The sequence below is a fragment of the Ciconia boyciana genome, chromosome 1, assembly GCF_034638445.1.
Source record: "Ciconia boyciana chromosome 1, ASM3463844v1, whole genome shotgun sequence".
Classification (NCBI taxonomy): Eukaryota; Metazoa; Chordata; class Aves; order Ciconiiformes; family Ciconiidae; genus Ciconia; species Ciconia boyciana.
This window is the reverse complement of record NC_132934.1, coordinates 198257663-198278649: the sequence shown is the minus strand read 5'-3', so window position 1 is coordinate 198278649 and position 20987 is coordinate 198257663. Positions and strand designations below refer to the sequence as shown.

General features: G+C 44.3%; 1 protein-coding gene across 1 annotated transcript in view; it reads right to left on the bottom strand.

The window, feature by feature from the left end:
- Positions 1-4133: 4133 nt before the first annotated feature.
- The window catches only part of ATP8A2 (ATPase phospholipid transporting 8A2), a 349297-nt gene continuing 332443 nt past the window's right edge, over positions 4134-20987 (bottom strand). Inside the window, exons 36-37 of the mRNA XM_072850471.1 lie at positions 19920-20011; positions 4134-11477 (exon numbers count right to left, since the gene is read on the bottom strand). Coding sequence (XP_072706572.1) covers positions 11380-11477; positions 19920-20011 — 190 coding nt within the window. The 3' untranslated portion in view covers positions 4134-11379. The remainder of the gene's footprint in view (positions 11478-19919; positions 20012-20987) is intronic.

The window sequence follows — 20987 nt, the reverse complement described above, 5'->3', positions numbered from 1 at the left end:
CTCACTGTCTGCCCAAGAGCCTCCTCCTCAGCATGGATGACTGAGAAACTGCAGGGGTTTTTGGTGGCATTTGCAAGCCTCATTTCTCCACAGCCCCTTGTTTCTGCTGAGCAGGAAGCAGGAGGAAACCCACTGGTCCGTTCAAGTTTCCAAGGACCTGCTGCACCCCAAATGCTGGGGGAGCTCAAAGAGGCACGGGGCCGTGCTGGAGGGGAGGCCAGTACTAGATGGCTGGGTACTGCTGCAGCAGCGCTCATAGAAAGGGATTATGTTTCTGAAATCTTCTTGCTTAACATTCCTCAACCAGACCTTTCTCAGTTACACTTTTATTTTTTAATGCTCCCATTTCAGACTTGAGCATTAATCTATGGGTTTAGGGACTTTGATTCTCCTTTGGTCTGGTATGAGGCACCGAAGACTGCCGACAACAGACTTAACAGCTGCTCCAGCAAATATTTCGCTCTGGGACGTGAGCACTAGACGGTCTCACAGCCTGGCCTGTCAAACTGTTAGAGGGAAAGTCTCTGAGGTGATTAGTCAACTAATGTATCTAATAAGGGGTTTAAGCAGCAATCCATTATATTTAACAATTCTGAGAATCATTTCACCTTAAGTGCGCTGTACAAGAGATGATAGTGCAGGGAGCAGTCAGCTAAACATCGAGTTCTCCCACCACTAATGGAATAAAGCTTATTCAGGTTTATCATCAATTTTACTTGGGCATAATTGATTGCCCAGATGTGTGAGAAGTCTTAACATACAGCAAAGTTCCTGCTGCTACATGCTTGGGGGCTGGACTGCTGCTACGGAGGCCCAGGGAAGGAGCAGACGTATACCGCAGCACAAGAGGGATACACAAGGAGTTAATCGCTGGCTTTTTATTTCTCTGCAAAGGAAAAGCAGGTACTAGGTCTGGCTTCTAGGATAAAAGTATTTTGAAATGTGCTCAAGCAATGACTCCTAAAGGGAAGAGGGGAAATTTGGCTTACACCTCCTTTTTGTTTCCTAATTTAAAAAATCCAGAAGTAATTTGTTGTTTTAAAAAAGTCTCTCTATGCTCTTAAAAGTGGTTCTGTCGGCAATCTATAAGGAAAAAAAACATTCATCAAGTTATAGCACCCTAAGGAGAAAAAGTTTTAGCCAGACTACATATAAATATGCATTTTGTTCCTGATAAAATCTATTTAATTCCAGTATCTAATAATATTTGGACAAAAAGATCTCTTTATTAAAGCTCATACACTTTTACTTTCTATAAGGATCGTATAATGTGTGTTCCCCATGGTCACCAAAAATCGAATAAGGCCAATCTTTTCTGCAAATTTAACTTCAGCTGTGACTTGAGTATCACTCCTGACTCGGTGCATGCATGATGGTTCTGTTCAGGAAGGATGATGCTATTGCCTTGAGTCGGCTGCGCCCTGAGACTTAACACCCAGGCTCTCCCGGCCGAGCTGCTGAGGCTCGCCCATGCGCCATCCCCCAGCTTCCCAGCAGGCCCAGCACAAGGGACAAGGTGGTCCACAGCTCACTATGAAAAAATATTAATTGAACATTTTGTAGCAGAGAGGATCACAGCACGTGTCCCCCAGAGCATATGGATGCAGAGCTACTGGGGACATGAGAGCCTTTGTGTGGTGCTCCACGCTGCCCGTCTTGCTTGAGGCAAGCGAGTTCAAGAGGTACTTCTCTGAGCAAGGCAGTGCAAGCGAGCTTGGCAGTGTCAGGCCGGCACCACCAGCAGAGACTGGAGTGATATTCCTGATCAGGCAGAAGCAGGAGAGATCCTGCCCCTGCACTCAGGATGGTTTGGAGAAAGGCATCTCTCATGGTCTTGCATCACCTCACACCTTGATGCATCATCAGACCACTCTCCCCCTGCAAACACAAGAGCATGCAGGCCCAGTGTTAAAAAAGCCTCATGCAAATTTAGCAAATTTAGCTGAAAGAAGGGAGGAAATGAGATTTTAGGGCTTAATTTTCCCCTGCTGTGTCTACTTAGCTTGGACAAAAGATTCCCAAGGTTTATATTGGTGAAGCCTTGGTGAGATCAAATGTATCATTTGACACTTAATGACTTATTTGCCTCTGTCTTTAACAGTAAGACCAGTTGTTCCCCAGGTACCCAGCCCCCTGAGCTGGAAGATGGGGATGGGGAGCAGAATGAAGCCCCCATCATCCAAGGGGAAATGGTTAGTGACCTGCTACACCACTTAGACACACACAAGTCTATGGGGCCAGATGGGATCCACCCAAGGGTACTGAGGGAGCTGGTGGAAGTGCTCACCAAGCCACTTTCCATCCTTTATCAGCAGTGCTGGCTAACCGGGGAGGTCCCAGTTGGCTGGAGATTAGCTAATGTGGTACCCATCTACAAGAAGGGGCAGAAGGAGGATCCAGGGAACTACAGGCCTGTCAGCCTGACCTCAGTACTGGGGAAGCTGACGGAGCAGAGCATCCCGAGTGCCATCACGTGGCACATACAGGACAACCAGGCAATCAGGCCCAGTCAGCATGGGTTCAGGAAAGGCAGGTCCTACTTCACCAACCTGATCTCCTTCTATGACAAGGTGACCCTCTTAGTGGATGAAGGAAAGGCTGTGGATGTTGTCTATCTAGACTTCAGTAAAGCCTTTGACACTCTTTCCCACAGCATTATCCTGGAGAAACTGGCTGCTCATGGCTTGGACGGGTGTACTCTTTGCTGGGTAAAGAACTGGCTGGATGGCCGGGCCCAAAGAGTGGTGGTGAATGGAGTTAAATCCAGTTGGTGGCCGGTCACAAGTGGTGTTCCCCAGGGCTCTGTGTTGGGGCCAGTCCTGTTTAATATCTTTATCAATGATCTGGACAAGGGGATCGAGTGCACCCTTAGTAAGTTTGCAGACGACACCAAGTTGTGTGGGAGTGTTGATCTGCTTGAGGGGAGGAAGGCTCTGCAGAGAGACCTGGACAGGCTGGATCGATGGGCCAAGGCCAATTGTATGAGGTTCAACAAGGCCAACTGCTGGGTCCTGCACTTGGGTCACAACAACCCCTTGCAACGCTACAGGCTTGGGGAAGAGTGGCTGGAAAGCTGCCTGGCGGAAAAGGACCTGGGGGTGTTGGTTGACAGCTGGCTGAGTATGAGCCAGCAGTGTGCCCAGGTGGCCAAGAAAGCCAATGGCATCCTGGCTTATATCAGGAATAGCATGGCCAGCAGGAGCAGGGAAGTGATCGTGCCCCTGTACTCAGCACTGGTGAGGCCACACCTTGAATCCTGTGTTCAGTTTTGGGCCCCCCACTACAAGACAGACATTGAGGTGCTGGAGCATGTCCAGAGAAGGGCAACGAAGCTGGTGAAGGGTCTGGAGCACAAGTCTTGTGAGGAGCGGCTGAGGGAGCTGGGGTTGTTTAGTCTGGAGAGGGGAGACGAGAGGGGAGACCTTATTGCTCTCTACAACTACCTGGAAGGAGGTTGTAGTGAGGTGGGTGTCAGTCTCTTCTCCCAAGTAACAAGCAATGGGACAAGAGGAAACGGCCTCAAGTTGCACCAGGGGAGGTTTAGATTGGATATTAGGAGAAATTTCTTCACCGAAAGGGTTGTGAAGCATTGAAACAGGCTGCCCAGGGAAGTGGTTGAGTTACCATCCCTGGAGGTATTTAAAAAACATGTAGATGTGGTGCTCAGGGACATGGTTTAGTGGTGGACTTGGCAGTGTTGGGTTTATGGTTGGACTTCATGATCTTAAAGGTCTTTTCCAACCTAAACAATTCTATGATTTGTAGGAGAATATCTGTCCATCTAGTTTATATAAAAAGATGGTTTTCCCCCTGGAGACACTATTCAAATATCAGGTACCTGCTGTAAGCTCATCAGTACCATTCTTATTTTGCCATACTAGTCTTACATTTGGGGCCTGATTCGAGACCCACTAAAGGAATCCAAGCCTTGTCCTCACCATTACAGAAGCAGGCCCTTAAAACACACCCAAAAGGTCATGAAAAAAACAAAAAATAATCCACTCACCAGCTTTGCAGGCTAAATCTCAAATGCATTTACCATTGAACTCTTGCTGCAAAATCTGCGGGGGGGGATAAAACAAACAAGCCTCGGTGCATTGGGCTGCTTTAATAAAAGGTTTATTGGAAATATTTTTGTGCAGACATACAACAGTCAACAACGCTGTTCAAAGCTACAAATTTGCTAAGTTTTCCGAACCTTCTAAAAATACAAGTAAATGACCTTCATTTGTATTCAGTCTGGGAGGGAAACAAACTCCACTGTAACACGATGCTGTATTTAAACTACCAGAGGACATTAATAGGATGTGAAAATGGTAACACTTCTAGAGGAAAAAACCCACACACCACTGCTGCTCTGCTGGGAGCCAATTAAACATCCCCCCACAGCATTACTCCTCTCTGCATATCCAGATTAAAACCTCTCCATCTGAAACAATATTTAAGCAATTCAAGTACAGATATGACAGACAAGCGGGCACATGACTTGGCTCGCTGATGAAAAAGATGCTGTTAAAGAGCTTGTCACTCAAGCCACTGAATATTTGACCTCCCAGCGCAATGGGCTGCACTTCAGGGGCAGGAGGAGGGACAGGGGGAGGTTTTCAAGTCAGACGACTCTTTCCAAAGCGCACACAGTCCCAAAAGGCTTGGCTGCCTCATTGCTTTCTATCTGGAGCCTTTTTTTTAAAAAAAGGGTTGAGAAACAACTTTGAGCAACTTTCCAGTCTACGAGCTCTTGATGGTAAGAACGGGAAGTGCCTGCATTCCCTTCCTGAATCAAAATATCAACCAGAAGGGCAAAAGGAGAGCATATGCACTGTCTGTTAAATTCCATGTTTTCTAAGAAACCCTGCAGATGTTTCAAAATTCATTAATTTATGCCAAGACAACATCTGGAACATCTTCACAGGGAAGCCACCCAGTAAGGTGGTCAGAATTTAAAACAATCACGTCTTTCTGTTAATGTTGGCTTGTTCCCTTGACTTCATCACTCCATAATTACAAGGGTGCTGACCTCCCAGCTATGCACAGTGACAGTTTGGCAATATATTAGTCTTTTCTTCATCGTAAGATTTCTGCATGACTGCCCAGAGCTGGGCTTGCCCAGTACAGAATTTGACATTTACCCACTTCTATTTCTCTTTAGTAGCTACAGAGATGCTGAGGGAGATCCCCTCTTCGCAGACTTCAGGAGAACCTGTCTCACCTTCTCCATACATAAAGGAAGGCTTTGGAGGAACCAGCTTTTACCTTCTGTCCACACCACAAATGAGCAGGCCACCAATCCAAGTGAAACAACCCCTAGGCTTCACACTCTATCACAAAAGGACCCAGGTCCTCAGATTAACAAGCCCCTTCCACCGGCCTAGGGGATACGAACCTGCCCAGGAGCAACACCTAAGGAGAAGTCCCATTAACTCTCCATGAAAGATATTCCCTGTCAGGACTGAAATAATTTCAGCGCTCAATTCCTGTGGGTCCACGAGGCAAACAGCAGCCAGGAAACAATTTAGCAATCTGTCATAACCCAGGAAACAACCTGCTAGAGCCAAGGGACACTAAGCACAAGGGCTGCTGGCAGGGACGCATTCCCCTTCTCCAAGCCCAGGACTGAGCTTGGCGCCAGAGAAAGCTCAGCTTCAGGAGGTAACAGAGCTTCGCAAGCTCACAACACAGCTCTCTTCCTCCCTTCCCAGAACCACAGGAAGGAACCAGAGAAGTAAGCTTTATCACAGCTCTTCAGGGAATCCCGAAGAATCCCTCCCCTCCCTCGTCTCTAACAGCAGCAGTGGTCTTGGCCAAGCTGTTTTGTTTCCCAGTCCCTTCACCCCTCCAGACAACCCATCCGAGAGCACATTCCCGGCCAGATAAACCCAGCCAGGCTGTCTGGGCTTTCTGCAGGTCACCGAGAAGTGATCACCTTTGGGATTCACTTGTGTGGCCAAGCAGCACAGGGCACTTTCTGGTTTTCATTTACCAACAAGGCTCAAAGCCTCCATTAATCTTGGTGCTAGGTATGGAAAAGGTACGGAAGGAGTTATTCTCTGTACCCATATGGATTTATTTCATTGTCATCTATTGTACTAACCTGTCCCGTGACCTTCTCCAGACACACAGCTCTGGTCACAAGCACTGAAGAGTAGGGGAGGCTCTCTTGGGTGTCTGGAGGATAATGAAGCTTTCAGGTAAGAGCATCTGAGCTTTCTCCATCCTGGAGCTATTCAGTTCTGAGAAGTCAGGGTTAAGCAGTATAATAAGACTAGTGAAAATAAAATGGGAACAGGGCTGTGTTAACTATGTAATCAAACTGAGGAGGCTTGCCCCCACTCCATACAGAAGGAGAAAGCTCTAAGAAAAAAGTCAACACGTATGGTTTCACCAAACAAAGTACTAAGCCCTTTGTGTATGGTACAGAAAATAGGTAAAAGCATGTTTCACTCTATTCTAACAGGAATTGCTTGCAGTCAACCCAGAAAGCTCAGCACCAGGAAGAATAAAAGCTCCAGATAGAAACTACCTGTCTGAAAGCGCAGGTCATGTCAAAGGCCCAACCTCATCAGCACTAACATGTCATTTCCAGAGAAGCAGGGGCCGTGCTCCTGGAGCAGCTTCGTCTACCCCTGCTGCTGCTGGCAGAGTCCCACCAGCCACCATCTATGACACAAAGACAACCATGACACTGTGTTATGGAACAGGCAGCTCCCTGGGGCTGCCTCTCTCAGCCTGGCTGGAGAGTCACCCTTCAGAGGGGGATCTGGTCCAGAGCTCCTGCACAGAGGGCTTCTGAGGAACAGTGACATGGCTGCAAATAAGCGACATGCTAAAGGGAAGTGTCATTGCTTGTTCACTCACTCGCCAAGTGACACAGTTGCTCACACAGGGCCTGACCGGTGGGATGGGAATGGGCTGCGTACAAGTCCAGTCATCAGATTCATAACGTGCTGAGTCTACATGTCTTGTATACCTCTTTACACTGTCTGCAATGACAATTATGAGTTATGGCTAGGAACAACACCTGGATTTGAATTCAAAACTCTCCCCATTTGATAGGCACTTTGGCTGTGCCTCTAGCTGCCTGCAGGACAGCCTCAGGGCTGTGCCCAGGGGACCCTGCAGGTACAAGGTAGGGTTAGGGTCTGGATCTGCTTGGTGCTCAGCATCCTCGAGGAGGCATGGAGCTGCAGCATAGACCGACTCTGAAGGGATGAGTACAAGGGTCCTTCCTGATAGGACAGAAGGAGTCCATCTGTCTGGAGACTGAGGAACATGTATGGTCAGTGCCACGTTTCAGAAGCAAACTGCTACCCAGATGCATCAGGTATAGCACAGACACAGTCAAATTCTCCTCCAACCCATCAGGTATTTCACATCATCACCGTTTATTGTTAGACTCAACAAGACACAAAGAGCTCTCCCTGCAAACTGACTGAAGTTTAAGGCATTGATACTGTGTGATGATCCAAAACTAAGGTAAAATATCCTCAGTGCCTTAAAACTAGGGAGAAATCTGACAAATCCAAAGTGCTTCTCGGGGGAGAACACCCGCTCTAGGGCTGCTCTGCTTCAAACTTGAGCTGTGAGGCGTAACAGCAAAAGTACAGTCCTCAGAGTATTTAAAAATGAAATTAAGTCATTATTTATAAAACCAAGGGAGAATGTAAATAGGGCATCACTAGTCTGCACTGATGACTGGAGGCAATGCAAAACAGCAGATTTGGTGAGTTAGCCCAAAAGGGCAAAATAAGCCTGCAGGACAGGACAGGGACAGCGTAAGGACAGTGCACCTCTCAAGCTCTTCGGGTTGTCCATAGAGGGGCAAGTTGCACCCAGTGTAGCCACTGACCATGCCACAGTCCCTGCATTTCACTTATTCTGGTCCACCTGAGCTTTCTCTTCTTTATTTATGAGCATTGACTGTCTCCCAGCAAACACACTCCAGTACATGCTGTAAAAATAATGTAATCTTGGTAACAGGAGACTTCCCTGTAGCATCTGCTATTAGCTGCTGGCTGAGGCAGGGGAAGAGACTGCACATTTTTGGCATGCACTTGGTCTAGTGAAGTGCAGATTAGCGAGGCTTGACTGTTATCTTAATTTACAGCCCATACAGTTCATGTTAACTCCACACACATTTTTAGATACATTAGCAGCTTAGTTTGACTCAGATACTTTTATTGGTTATTTGCCATTTCTCCTAGACAAGTTATTACTGACTTCCCATGCTAGCTCCCTACAGCAAGACCTGAAGCCCTGTCAATGAAAAGAAAATGTCAACAGACTTCTCAGCAGTGCTCAGCTCAGGCTCCCGCTTGCCAGCTTTAATTTGCTACTAGGCAATCATTAAAGGAACAGCAGCTTCAATGCAAGCAGAGATTATGGTGTTACAAAAAGAAGCAACCAGATCCACCCTAATTCAGGAAAATCACCACTTCCTTCTGAATATTCAAAACCTCCTCCACCACTTTGGTCAGTGCAGAGAGCTGCCCAAGAAACCCTATTCTGATCAGCTGTAGGTAGTTAAGTCTGGACAGTCAAGCGGAAATCTCCCATTCCTTCTGCTCCAATACCCTGTCTAGTTGATAACACTTTCTCATAGCTCTTTCAAAGGTTGCTGTTACTGCTACATACATTTGCGTTAATGAACAAGGAATTCTGCTGGGGCAGAGCAGCTGTCGCTCTCCTTTTGCTAACACACCACCAGAATACACCTCATCATTGTTCACCAAGACAAGCAACTCCAACAGTCAGGCTACAGCATATTACAATACATTAATTCCTGTAATGACTCCAAAGAACAAGAAGAATGCCAGGTCTTGACCTGGGTGGGCTCTACAGGATGAACTCAGCTAGAGATTAAGGCCTTACAGTGATGATAAAGTCTGACCCACTAGCGCCAGTGTCACATACTGTATAGCCTGTGACAAACCCCATGTGTAATTCCCATTGAGCTGACATCCAACACACATACCTCAATCTAAGCCACTATTCACTCTAGGGAGGGTTTGTGTTTGTGACACACACTGACCTCAATTTACAGAGAGGTCAAAATGATACAGCCCATAGTCTGCACTAATAAAATAAATCACATTAGATGACAGCTGCTCCTCCCCAGCATCTCTCATTATGCTCTGTAAAATTTTGTTGCACTAAGTTAAGAACAGAAAAGACTCCAGAATCCTTTCTATTCTCTGCTCATTTACTTGCCCTTCTTCATTATCCAGAGGCTTTTAAAAGTTTTTTTCTGTATCCTCATGAAAAGCCTCCAAATGGTTTACATACCAATGTTTAGTGTGTGGCTTAGAGTACAAAGACTAAGCTGATCTCGCTTTGTCTCGGTGGGAAGTTAATTTTCCGTGTGTTGTTACAAAAGGAAGAAACAGCAGTTTCGAGGACAGGCTTATACCACACATTTCCTAAATAGATTTTGTTTCTCAATAAAAGAAAGCGTTTAACAGGTTAGATCAGTGTTAAGATTTAAAAGCTCCTGGGATGAGGTTCACCCTCCCCTTATTTATTCTCTGCACTAGCATTCATGCCTTTAAACAAAATTCATCTCCCAGAAAATACATACACCCACACTTGTCCCCTCGACATTCATGCCTATGGCAAAACTATTTGCACGTTTCCCTTATTGCATAATTGTCTCATTAGCACTGCAGAAAGAAGGTGATGACTTTTCCCTCTGTGCCATCAGCTGAATCCAAGAGCAATCCTGCCTGGTCCTGCAGGAGCAAAATTTGCTTTTTAACATGGAAGGGGACTCCGAGCCTCCAAGGTGGCACTGGGAATTGAACTACAACACTTGAGCACCGGCACTTATTCACAACCCTTAAGGAAGATTAAGCTAGTGGGCCAAGCTGGCATTTTCCTTTTCCTTGCTAAACATAAATATTCATATTCAAATTGCTTTCAGATATATTTACATCAATAAAAAGTGCTGGATGACAATCAATAGGGCAAAAAACAATGCCAACTTTTTAAATGCACAGATGTAGTATATACATTAACCACAAAATGTGGCTAAAACACAGCAGTATTTACTTTATGCTATTCAGAAATGTGGCTTGGCGACTAAAATTAATAGAACTTGTCTGGAGGACAGCATAAGCTTTCTAAGAGTTCTTTCAGCTTTAACTTATGCCCCAGTTTTTGCTTTTTTTCAAAATTCCAATCTATGCAGCAGCACGCTTGTCCCACTGGCACAGCGAGGCCATGAAGCCAGCATTCCTTCCAGGGCTCACGGGTCTGAGTGTGCCAGGAAGCCTGTTGATGGATCAGATCTAGAAGAGGGACTGGTTTGGCTGAACAAAGAAACAAACAGAAGGTCTTCTCTTCACAGTGACCAGCTCTGTGTGTGTACATGTGTGTGCACGCACATGTGTAAACCCTTCCTAACTTTCCTTTGCAAGCCTGTCCTACCTGGACAGGGGAATGCTTCTTTAGGGTTATGGTATCAGCCTCCTGTGTGGATGCACATCTTCCTTCTCAACATCTGACAAGCTTGTACTTAAGTTCTCACTGTTTTGTTCTACTGTTAAAGTGGGAATGGGATCATGGTGGGGAAATCCCAGGCTACACTTGAAGTGCATGTCCAAATACGTCATGAAGAGTTACCAGGAGGCGCCTGTTGGAGTTCATCTTTGTGCACAATGCCATGCACTCAAGACAGCTGCCCTGCCGAGCTCTCTGACTTCCACATCCTGGCTTTGTGAGTAAGCTATTAATTGGGTTTTAGAAAGCTAAGACAGAGCCCTAATAAATGTTGTAAGAGGGCAAGAAATATTCTAAGTAATTCATTGCTATCTTGTGTTATTGTGTCATAAGAAGGCAAATAACCATTTTTAGCTAAAGACTGTGTTGCAATCAAAAATTTGATGCCAAATTGTCTGTTAAAAATTTCATCCGAATTAGTAAACAGTGAATATTAGAGGGAGTAAGGTCTGCATGCAGCCGTGTGCACTTGGTCCGTGTGTAACAAAACAGGAAATCTCAGCACCCCGTTCCAATTAAGCAAAGGCTGATTTCTCATGGAACATAAATTTTCTACTTTTCTCCCAGAACAATCTTATGCCGATGTTTTAAATAGTGGTAAAACATTGTTTTTAATTTCACACCTCACATAGCACAGTCAAATGCTTCATAACAACATAAACAAAACTTTAGGCAGAGCTTTGCGACTGAATTCAAACAATGATTTCCTCCCACAATATGTACTCAAGGTTTGCAGGGAGAATACAGAAACTTGTTGGCTAAGGCCACAGAAATGAGTTCTCTGGTGTTTTGGCTGCTGCTGCCAACCCTAGTCAAGAATGTGTTAACAGTGGATGCATTGATCCAAATCCCATTATTCCCACCACCCATCAAGTAAAGAACCACTTATTCTATTTCTGCTCTCCTTTTGGTTGTATCGTAGGATCGAACAACTTGCGACTGGGAAACAACACCGTGTTCTTCTTGAGAAAATGCATACCCATCTGAAAAAGCAAAGGAAGAAAAAAATAAATCACTGGAGTCCAGCTCAAGGGCACAGTCCATTTTTAGGAACAGTTTTAGGCATCGCTAAAGTTACATGACTGAGACTGCAACAATCTTCATTTCTGTGCTGTGCCTCTGACATTCACAGCTGTGCACTACATTGCCCACATGGCACAGAAAGGATGTCTGCTGCCAGCTCTGCCTTACTGCTCCCCTCCCCAGGCCAGGTTAGTGTACACAGTCAACATTTCCCTCTGAGTTAACCTGACTAATAAGCTACAGATTGACTTGGACACCATGTGTACTCCCATAGTGGCAGAGCTTCTTTAAAGACTTAACGGACAGGTAGAGATTTGCATTTTGGCTCGACTTCTCTATAGCCTGCTTGATATCAGCGGTTTTCCTGGAAGAACATGGAAATGTCTAGACCACAACTGCATCTGAGTCACATCTTCCTCTTAACTCCATTCAGGAATTTATATTTTTTTTTTTACAAGTTTCCAGGTGGCATCTGACAAATTGCACTGAGGAACTCTCGATTGTTTTGGCCAGTCACCCATATCTTGAATAGAGCAAACAAAAATATTCTGCAGGTCTCTATTTTGCACAAGTTAATCCTGCTAGCTAGCACAATCCTTTGGGCTCCCTAGAAATTACTCAGATGAAAATAACCATGTGTCTGATTTATTTTAAGGTATTGTGGACAAGGCAAGTGACATTTCTGACATCATCTGCAAAACAGCACGTTACTGGTAAAACAGTCACAAAAGCTAATGGGCCAACACAGTGAAACACCAAACAATATTTAAAGCAGACATGACCCTACAGAAAATTCTGAATGGAAAACTACAGCAAAGGACAACAGACTTTATGACAACAAGGAAAGGTGATTTTTCAGGTGTAAATGGGTAACCAGAAAGGATAGGGGCAGATTAGCATAGTTACACAAATGGAGAAACAGGAAAGTCACAGGCTATACAGAACCAGATAATGCTTTGTAGTAGGAAAACTGGCAAGAGTTGGCAGATGTGAACACTGCCTGGGAGAACCCAAGAATTATACCATGGCTAACTCTCTATGGGCAACTCTCCATCTGCCCCAAGCAGCTCTGGAAGCAGGAGCTTGTGAATTCTGAAATCCTGCCCCAGATTCACCCCAGGCTGAAAGACACAGCATCAGATAAGAACGGATGTCCCAATTACTACCCAGAGACCTAGCAAATGTCTTTCAGGAGTCCTCCCTTAACAGGCTTAAGACATATTCCCCCTCCTAGATCAGGTACTGAGGTGAAATAAGGCTGGAGCACAACACAGAGGGACCCTGTGACAGAAAGGCACACAGGGCTGAACACCCTCTTAAGGCAAGAGGGATGCGAGGACCCTAAGCAGCTTGGTGCTGAACTTGCTCCCCATGGGCCTGAATGCAGCCTGCTTTGAAGCAGGCGACTGATGCTGGCAGCCAGGAGAAGCCCAGAAGGCCAGAAATGAACTGTATCCCTGAGTGAGGCTTGTTAAACCTTCACCTTGACAACCAACTTGGCACCATATGAGCCAAGCACAGATGCTCAAGCACTCCTAGATCTTTTCCTCTGTCTGATGCCTGCACAGGGAGGGTGGTCAGCAACTCCTATACAGCTGTAAGCTGCTGGGAAGAGAGTCCCACAACACTAGGGATGACCATTGTTCAATTAATGTGGAGGGTCTTCTCCTCTCTCTTAGAATGCAGGTAAACATCACCTCTGAAGCCACAGGGACTTTGCTGTAGATTGGAGCTCTTAAGGCAGAACACGCGCTCCCTTAGCAGGAGAGCACACTATCAGCAGGTTAGCTGACCTGAACCACAAGCACGGTAGGAAATCTTTGCCAGTAAATGGAGGGGATTCAAACAGAAATACATCATCCAGAACTAACTCCAGTCACATCTCCTTCCTGGAGTGACTGCAGGACAGTATGAACTTTGATTTGGTTACATGACTGATCATCCCAGCATCCCATTTTTTTTCCCTGAGCAATTCCATGCCAATATACATACAGCTACAGAGGTACAGGTTGGTTTTTCCTGCCTCTAGCTGAAGGTTCACAGAATACATTCACAAAATGCAAACAGTCTTTTGGAAAAAAGTATGTGCATGCTGGATAACTGCAAAGGCAATATGATTTACAAAACAGGCTTTCATTTAAAAAAGGGTAGATTCACACTGAAACAAATACTTCCAAGTAGGTTTGTTCCACACTAAGGGCCAGCACACTGTTAGCTTTTTTGGCTAAATTCTCAATGGAAAGTCAACTTGGTCAAAGACTGCAAGCTTAAGCCCTAAAAAGGCTGAAGCCCATGCCCCATAACCTGGTCTGCATCAAGATGGCTTTGCTATATTTACTTATCCAGTAAGATCATTCAGCGCAGTACATTCTTCAGCTGCCATAACTACTGCAAATCCAGCACTGACCACACGAGTGCGTGGAGCCCGTCAACCCCAGCTACCTTCCCATGACCTGCTTATTTCCAGTGCTAGCACAGGACTATACACAGCCAGGCAGCCCAAGCACTCTGCAAAGCCAGTGTAAAATGCAATCAAAGAAATACATTCACCACTCTCACACCAGTAGAAAACACCTTAGCCTGAAATTTTTTGCTGTGGTAAGATGATTAATGGTTAAGAATATGAGGGATATCCTTACATCCTCATGCTCACGATCCATCCCGAAATATCAGCAATGAGGGTTTTGTGCGTACATCATGGGAAAGGCCGTGACCCCCATACTTGCACACTGCCCTACTCAGTTGAAGCTCAACATTTGGCAGTTCATTTAAAACTTTTCCTGTTGATCTCTATACAGGAAGATGAGTTCATATTACTTTTTTTTAAATTCACATTACAATTAAAATCCAGCTTTAAGCTGTTCAGGCAGCTGACTGTGCCTTGTGGAGTCAGAACGCTGTGAATGCTCAAGTCCCACCCGCACTCCCCAAGCAGCTCTACATTTCCACTATTTTCAGACCCCATCCAAAAACAATGAAAGTTTCCATCTGCCAGTTACTAGGGAACTTTTCAGAAGTTTGAACTTTTCCCCCAACTCTGCTTTTAAAGCCACACCTATGAGCCTGCCCTGGGAACAAGGCCCTCATTGTTCAGCTGTCCTGCAGCAGCCCAAAGAAGGAGCACATTTCTTTGGGGCTTTCTGGGCACAACCCACTCACGGCTGTCGCAGAAGGAAGGACTTTTGTACTCAGAGACTTTCTATTAATGGAGGAAAGGTGCACTTTTGAATATTTGTCAGTGGGGCTCATTTGTTAAGAGGAGATTCACATTCTCATCAAATCTAAGGTTTCACTCTTACCTGATATTATCAGGCAACCTACTGAATTTTAAAAGCATCCTGTTGGGGTTTTTTTTAAAGCTTTGATATTCTATTAGTAGATCAGAATCTAGTCTCCCATTGGGTTTCTGTTCACTGCAATGACTATTCTGGTCTGTGCAATGCTGGATTAGAGAAACCATCTCCATGCATGTGTCTTGAACACGGACAGTAACGCTGCACAAGCTCAACAGCCCACTCACATGCAACAGCTTCCAGGACCAGAAAGGGTCCAGAGCGCTCTTTTTATTCCAGAAAATCTGCTCATGGAAGGACTGCGTACAGTTTTAGTCACTTCAGGGATTTATTTTAGAGGCCTCCTACTCCTTGCACTCTCCTCTGATACATCTGAACTGTCTGTCCCAACCACCAAGAGGGCAGTTCTCACTGGAAGCCTGTTAGAAACCTTGCCTTCCACAGCATTTCACCATTTCATACATGCAGTGGTATTATGGTTTAGTATAGTCCAAAGTATAAAATGCATTTTACCATCATGTTGTTTGCCTTTGGAGAAAAATGCCCAGATTCAAATCCACTAAAATTAAGTTTTAGGGTATGGGGGGGGGAGATGGGAGGGGCTTTTTTTTTTTTTTAAATCTCTTTTAGGAAATGTTGCTTCTTAGATACCAAAAATCTCTCTGACATAATAAAGATCAACGTTAGGGTATATCACTTGGCCAGCCAGATTCCCTCTCAGGCCAAATGTCTGGTTCTGCACAGTTTTTAAGGAGATTTGCTATGATGCTGCAGTTCACATTTACCAATTAAACAGTAAATGCTAACTCAGCTTTGACTTCCCTGGCAACCTTCTTCCACTTATCCTCAAAAAGTGAGAGCTGCTTTAAATCTTGAACATTTTGACTACTGCTTACAGAAATCATTGATTTCTCTGCTAATAAACTATGCCTGTGTTTCCTAAAGGACCCAAGAGGAACTCCTGACAAATGGTCTCATCACTTTCATCTCAGATACTAACCTACTGGTATTTGCATGTAGAAAACAGAGCCAGATGCCACAGCATCAATTCTAAACTAATTATTCCTATTTCTTTTTCTTAAGTTGATTTTAAGAGATTGCAACTCCACTTGACAGTCAACAAATATGTAGCTTGGAAAAAATAGAGAATGTCTATTATATTTCAAACACATGCAAGATAAGAGGAAGTGGAGTTTAAAAAGCATCTCAAGTAGCTACCCTGTTGTTTTTCAAATCAAAATGCACCAGCAGAAAAGTGAGAGGAAGAAGGTATCTGCTAGTGGAGAATAAATGGTGGGATTAGAGCCCTCAGCATGAACACATTATTATTATTTATTATTCGCCAGCCCCCATACTGTGAAATGAACCTCGGATGACAGGTGCTTTTTCTCCATTGATTAATAAGATGCAAACCATACGCTCTGTGTTCAGATTTACTCTATGCAATCACCATATTCTGTCAAAGGAAGAGGGATTTTCTTTGCTAGCATAGGAAATCTCGGCCAAGTGCAGTAATCCTCATTCAGGCATGGCTCTCTGCATTTCAGGGGGAGTTCTGCTGGAGCAGTGCTTAATGAGAGTGGGATTCAGCTGTTTTTAAGAGCATGCTGAGACAAATGGAAACTACACACTAGCAGGGGGTATTCTGAATTACAGGAGGGAAACTGTACTAGAGGGATGGTATGGGACTTTCCTTAAAGATGGACAGGTCTGAAGGTACCTGAGCAAGTGGGGAGCATCACCCTTCCCATTCTGCTGGTGAGGCTCTGGAGGCACAGGTCAGTCATGCAGAAAGAAAGGGGAGGTCAAGAACCATCTTTTGTATCTACAGAGCTTGTCTAAAGGAGATGCTACTTTCACAAAGTCACAGGAAAAAGAAGAAAAAAAAAAAAGACATGAACTTGGATGAAGACTTGGAGAAAGCTCACCTAGAGAAAACCTTATTGCCAGAAAACCCTCTGAGAGGGAGAGCTTTTGGGAGTCATTATTGCTCCTTCCCTCGAGTGTGAACCCCACAGCACGCTAAAGGTAAGGTTCCAAAGACACATCTGAGAGGAGCCTGGTGGCACTTCCTGCTCACTCTCAAGAGGCTTTAAAAAGCAGATGGCAACTGGCAATCTCCAATTTCACCAGGCACCTTCACCAGGAGCTACACCAAGCCTGGAGGCCAGTGTCATCACCACTGCCTACAGGATTCCACTGAGATGGTTTTATGTTAGCACATGGGCTTGACAACCATATAAAACTCTTCCACTAAAGTCTCATGACAATGCCATCCAACAGGAACTTCACTTTTTTTTTTTTTTAAAGTTTTCATAAAGCTTCCCAGAAGTTATACTGGTAGGAAAGAACCACATGATCTTTGACAGTACAGTTAGCAAATAGATTTCTTTCATGCTTCTGACAGCTCTACATGTTTCAGGAACACAAAACCAAAGCCAGAGCAAGAAAAACAGCCATGAAGGTCTTACACACTTTAAGGGCATACCCTTCCAGATGGACAGGGGCTACTCTCCAAGGCAGTCACTCTGAGTCAGTTTCTTTACTGGGAGAAGGCGTTTAACAGACTAATCCTGGCTGGCACTGGCTGTGTGGCTCTGTCCCCCACTTTGAGGGCTGAATCTGCCAGAGCCTGGTGCTGTATGGGAGCACCCCAGCCATACATCCTGCCTGAAGGTTTTGTGCTGTGCTAATGCTTTTGGAGAGGGGCTGGCTTGCCAACAGAGAGCTAAGGAAACACACAGAGTGAGCTTCTGCCTTTTGATACAGGGCTCTGCAGACTTAGTAATCTTTTTATTCCCACCACAGACCACTAGTAGTAGCCCTGAAACTCCCCATTAAATTTTTCTCCTTTCCATGTGATTGGGAAAAAAGCTATTTAGGCATTGTTTCATCTCCAAAAATTTGGAAACAGTTGTTGTCAAAAATAAAGTGACTCTCAAACCAGTACTGCATCTGTACAATCTGTGCCAAGAAATTTAATCCCATTTTCCTTCCTTGTTGGGACCAAGGCAATTGATTTGCTTAAGCCTTTGTCAGCTCTCACTAAACAAACCATTTTCCTGCTTTATATGCAAGTGTCAGATTCTGAGTTGAAGCCACACAAGCAATTTTTGGAAGAAGTGGCCTTCACAGGCTGGGAACTTGGAGCCTGGTGGAAACATATGAACAGTTCAAGACTTCAAACAGAGCGCTTGTAGTGTGATTTAAGATATTGGCCCAGCATGTCAAGGCTACTGCCCTATTCATCAACTCTTTGCTTTGAAGATTTCCAGCATTTAGTAAACAGTTGTACAATTTAGGGTTGTGGAAACAGCACATATGTTCCCTAGATTTCACATGGCCTTGTACATATAGCAGCTATGCAACACTGGAAAATAACATTTGACAAGAGATGACAGAAGTTTTAAAGAGTCATGGATATGCCATAAAAAGCGTCTTTCAATCCTAACAGCTTCACAATCAAAATTTACATTCATGTAAAAAACAGATGGCCAACTGTAACCTGTCCTGACTGGCCTGACTCATTTAGCACTTAATCATTTGCATTTATAGGAAAGCTGGTTATCCAAATTAGCATTTATTTTGATATCTCATTTTTCTTTCCCAATAGCTATTCACCCACTAACAAGCTGATGATGTGTTCTACCAGACTATAAGCATATATCAAGTCTGACTAGTCACCACTGGTGTAGCTCCCTTCTGCACTGTGGTAAGTCTCTACAGCAGACTACTTTGACAGCAATTTATTTATGCATTTTATGGATTTCTTCTGCCAATCATCGCCTTTGGAATCTCCTCAAAGAGCATGTTTGCATGCCCAAAGCTGTGCTGCCACCAGCATCCCTGGCTCCTTGACACAAAGGATTAAATCCTTTGCAGGAGCACATGGTCCACAGGGCTGCTCTGCACACCAGCCCCTTCCCATGAGCAATGGGATTGATTGCTAAAGACCCTACATCCCTTGACAGTGATGGCCTTGCAACAGCTCTATGAAGGACAAAGACTAGCAGATCAGTCACTGTTTCCCCCTTCTAGTCAAATTCCCCATGGAAAACCAGAGTACCTCAGGCATTTGGGTTCTCAAATCCCAGCCCTGCCTCCATGGCCTGAACCACAACAGTTCTGCTACCAAAGATGACACAGCCAGCAATGAGATTTGACTTCCCTGGGATTCTTAAACTGTCAGGGGTGTCACTTCTCACTGCAATGGCAATACAAAACCCAAATCCTGAGTGCCTGCTCCTTGTCCTGTGTGCAGCAGTACTGCATGCTAGGGGGCTATTTTCTTGAGTAAGATGAGCATATTTTGACCACCGGTTTAGTCACAAGAGAGACTGCATTTTACCACTAGAAGGGGTTGACTGGACTCCCTGGTCCCTCGAGACAGCATGGTCCTTCAGTCTATCTGGCCTGCAGAGCTGTTAAGATTATTTTTAACGCTGTGGAAGCCTTGCTAACGCTGACAGAAAAACTTCAGGTCCAGCAGATCAAGACCGGTCGCATGTTCCTCTAGGAAGATGAATAAATGGATGACCTCTACACCAACAAGAAATGCAAATTATTCCAAATAGCAGCAGTAGCAAGATGTGACATGGCATCTCTTCTCCCAGCAGAGGACAAAGAGGGAGAGGAGAGAAGCAGCTCTGCATGCCATGGCTTTCCCCATCAGAAACACACAGAACCCCTAACTGGCATCCCTTACACATTGCTGTATTCTCAGCTAACCACAGCTAATATGACTTTTCATAAAGAAACCATTTCTACTTAAGCTAGGCTCTATCATAACATTTATTTTATCCTGCAGAGTTTTTGACCTTTCAGTATTATTGAGACTATCAGGATTTTACATTTAGAGAACCTGAATATTGGGATTTTGTCATTTGGGCCTGTAGATTGGATCCTAGGGAATTATCCACATTTGAGCTCCACTTGCCTAAGGCCAAATACACTAATTCCACTTCCAAATTTATGTGTCTTGCTTGGCAGTTCAGCCTCTGCACTAGATTATCTCTACCTACAATTTAATTAAAAAATAATCACCCTTTGCTTCACTCATCTGGGACTGACTGCTGTGAAACACACATGCATACATGATCCACTACTTACGTGATACACTTTGCTGGACAGAATGAGCACGGAAAAGGCTCGGAGGAGTTTTCCTGCCGAGCCTTTTTAACAAATGATCACGTTCGTTCACGCTGAGGGAGAGAAAAAAAATATACCAGTGAGTAACCAGACAATTTCAAGGTAAAAGTCAACTGTATTTAAAGTACTTGGCAGCTTTGCCTTTGTCAGTATTTAAGATGGTTGTAGCATGAAAAAGAATTTTTTCTTTCTTTAAACTGCACATTATCAAGAGAACTCTAATAATGGAAACTCCTCCTTTCTAAGGCCACTTTGTATAAGTTTACATTTAGTTAATCCATCCCTAATATTACCATCATTGTGATTTCTGAATGTCCGATGCCTATAAATTATTACAAACCATATCAGAAGTCTCACATCAAGTGATACGGAACATTAAAAAGGAGCTTTCTCTTTAGTATTACGTACACGAATCATGGCACCCAAAAACTGCCTTAGAGAGAAGGAGCAAAGCATTGTGGCTTAGCACATGGTAAAAGGCTTCTATCACACCTGCAGAACAGCCTGAAGCAACCAAAGGTGGGACCCTTAGTTAATTCTGTCTTCTAAAGAACACTCTCTTTTTCACCTCCCATACTGGAAATAAAACTTTCTATCCAGTTTTTGATTAAAAACCCCTTTGGTTTACACAGTTCCTGTCAAAGGCCTGAAAAATTATTGCTGAATTTACAGAAAGTGAAAATACAAACTTAAGGTGAAAAATACAGTATGCTTACAATAGGTTTAACATATGTACACAAATCATTAGAGACACTCTCCACTCTGATTTTTATTAAAAACATGACTCATTTAATCACGAACTTTATGCCCTGAATTAACAAACGATGGCTAAGATACCAACCTTTCAAAGCACTTAATTACGTATACAAGTCCCACTAAGTTCAATGGGATTTTAAAATAATGTAGGTGTCCAAATCTCATTGCACTGGAGCCTCAAATAACTGTTATATATCAGATTATTTTGAAAAAGATATGACAGTCTATTTTAGTTCAAAGTTCCTCTGCGACTGGGTTGGTTTTTTCCATCTC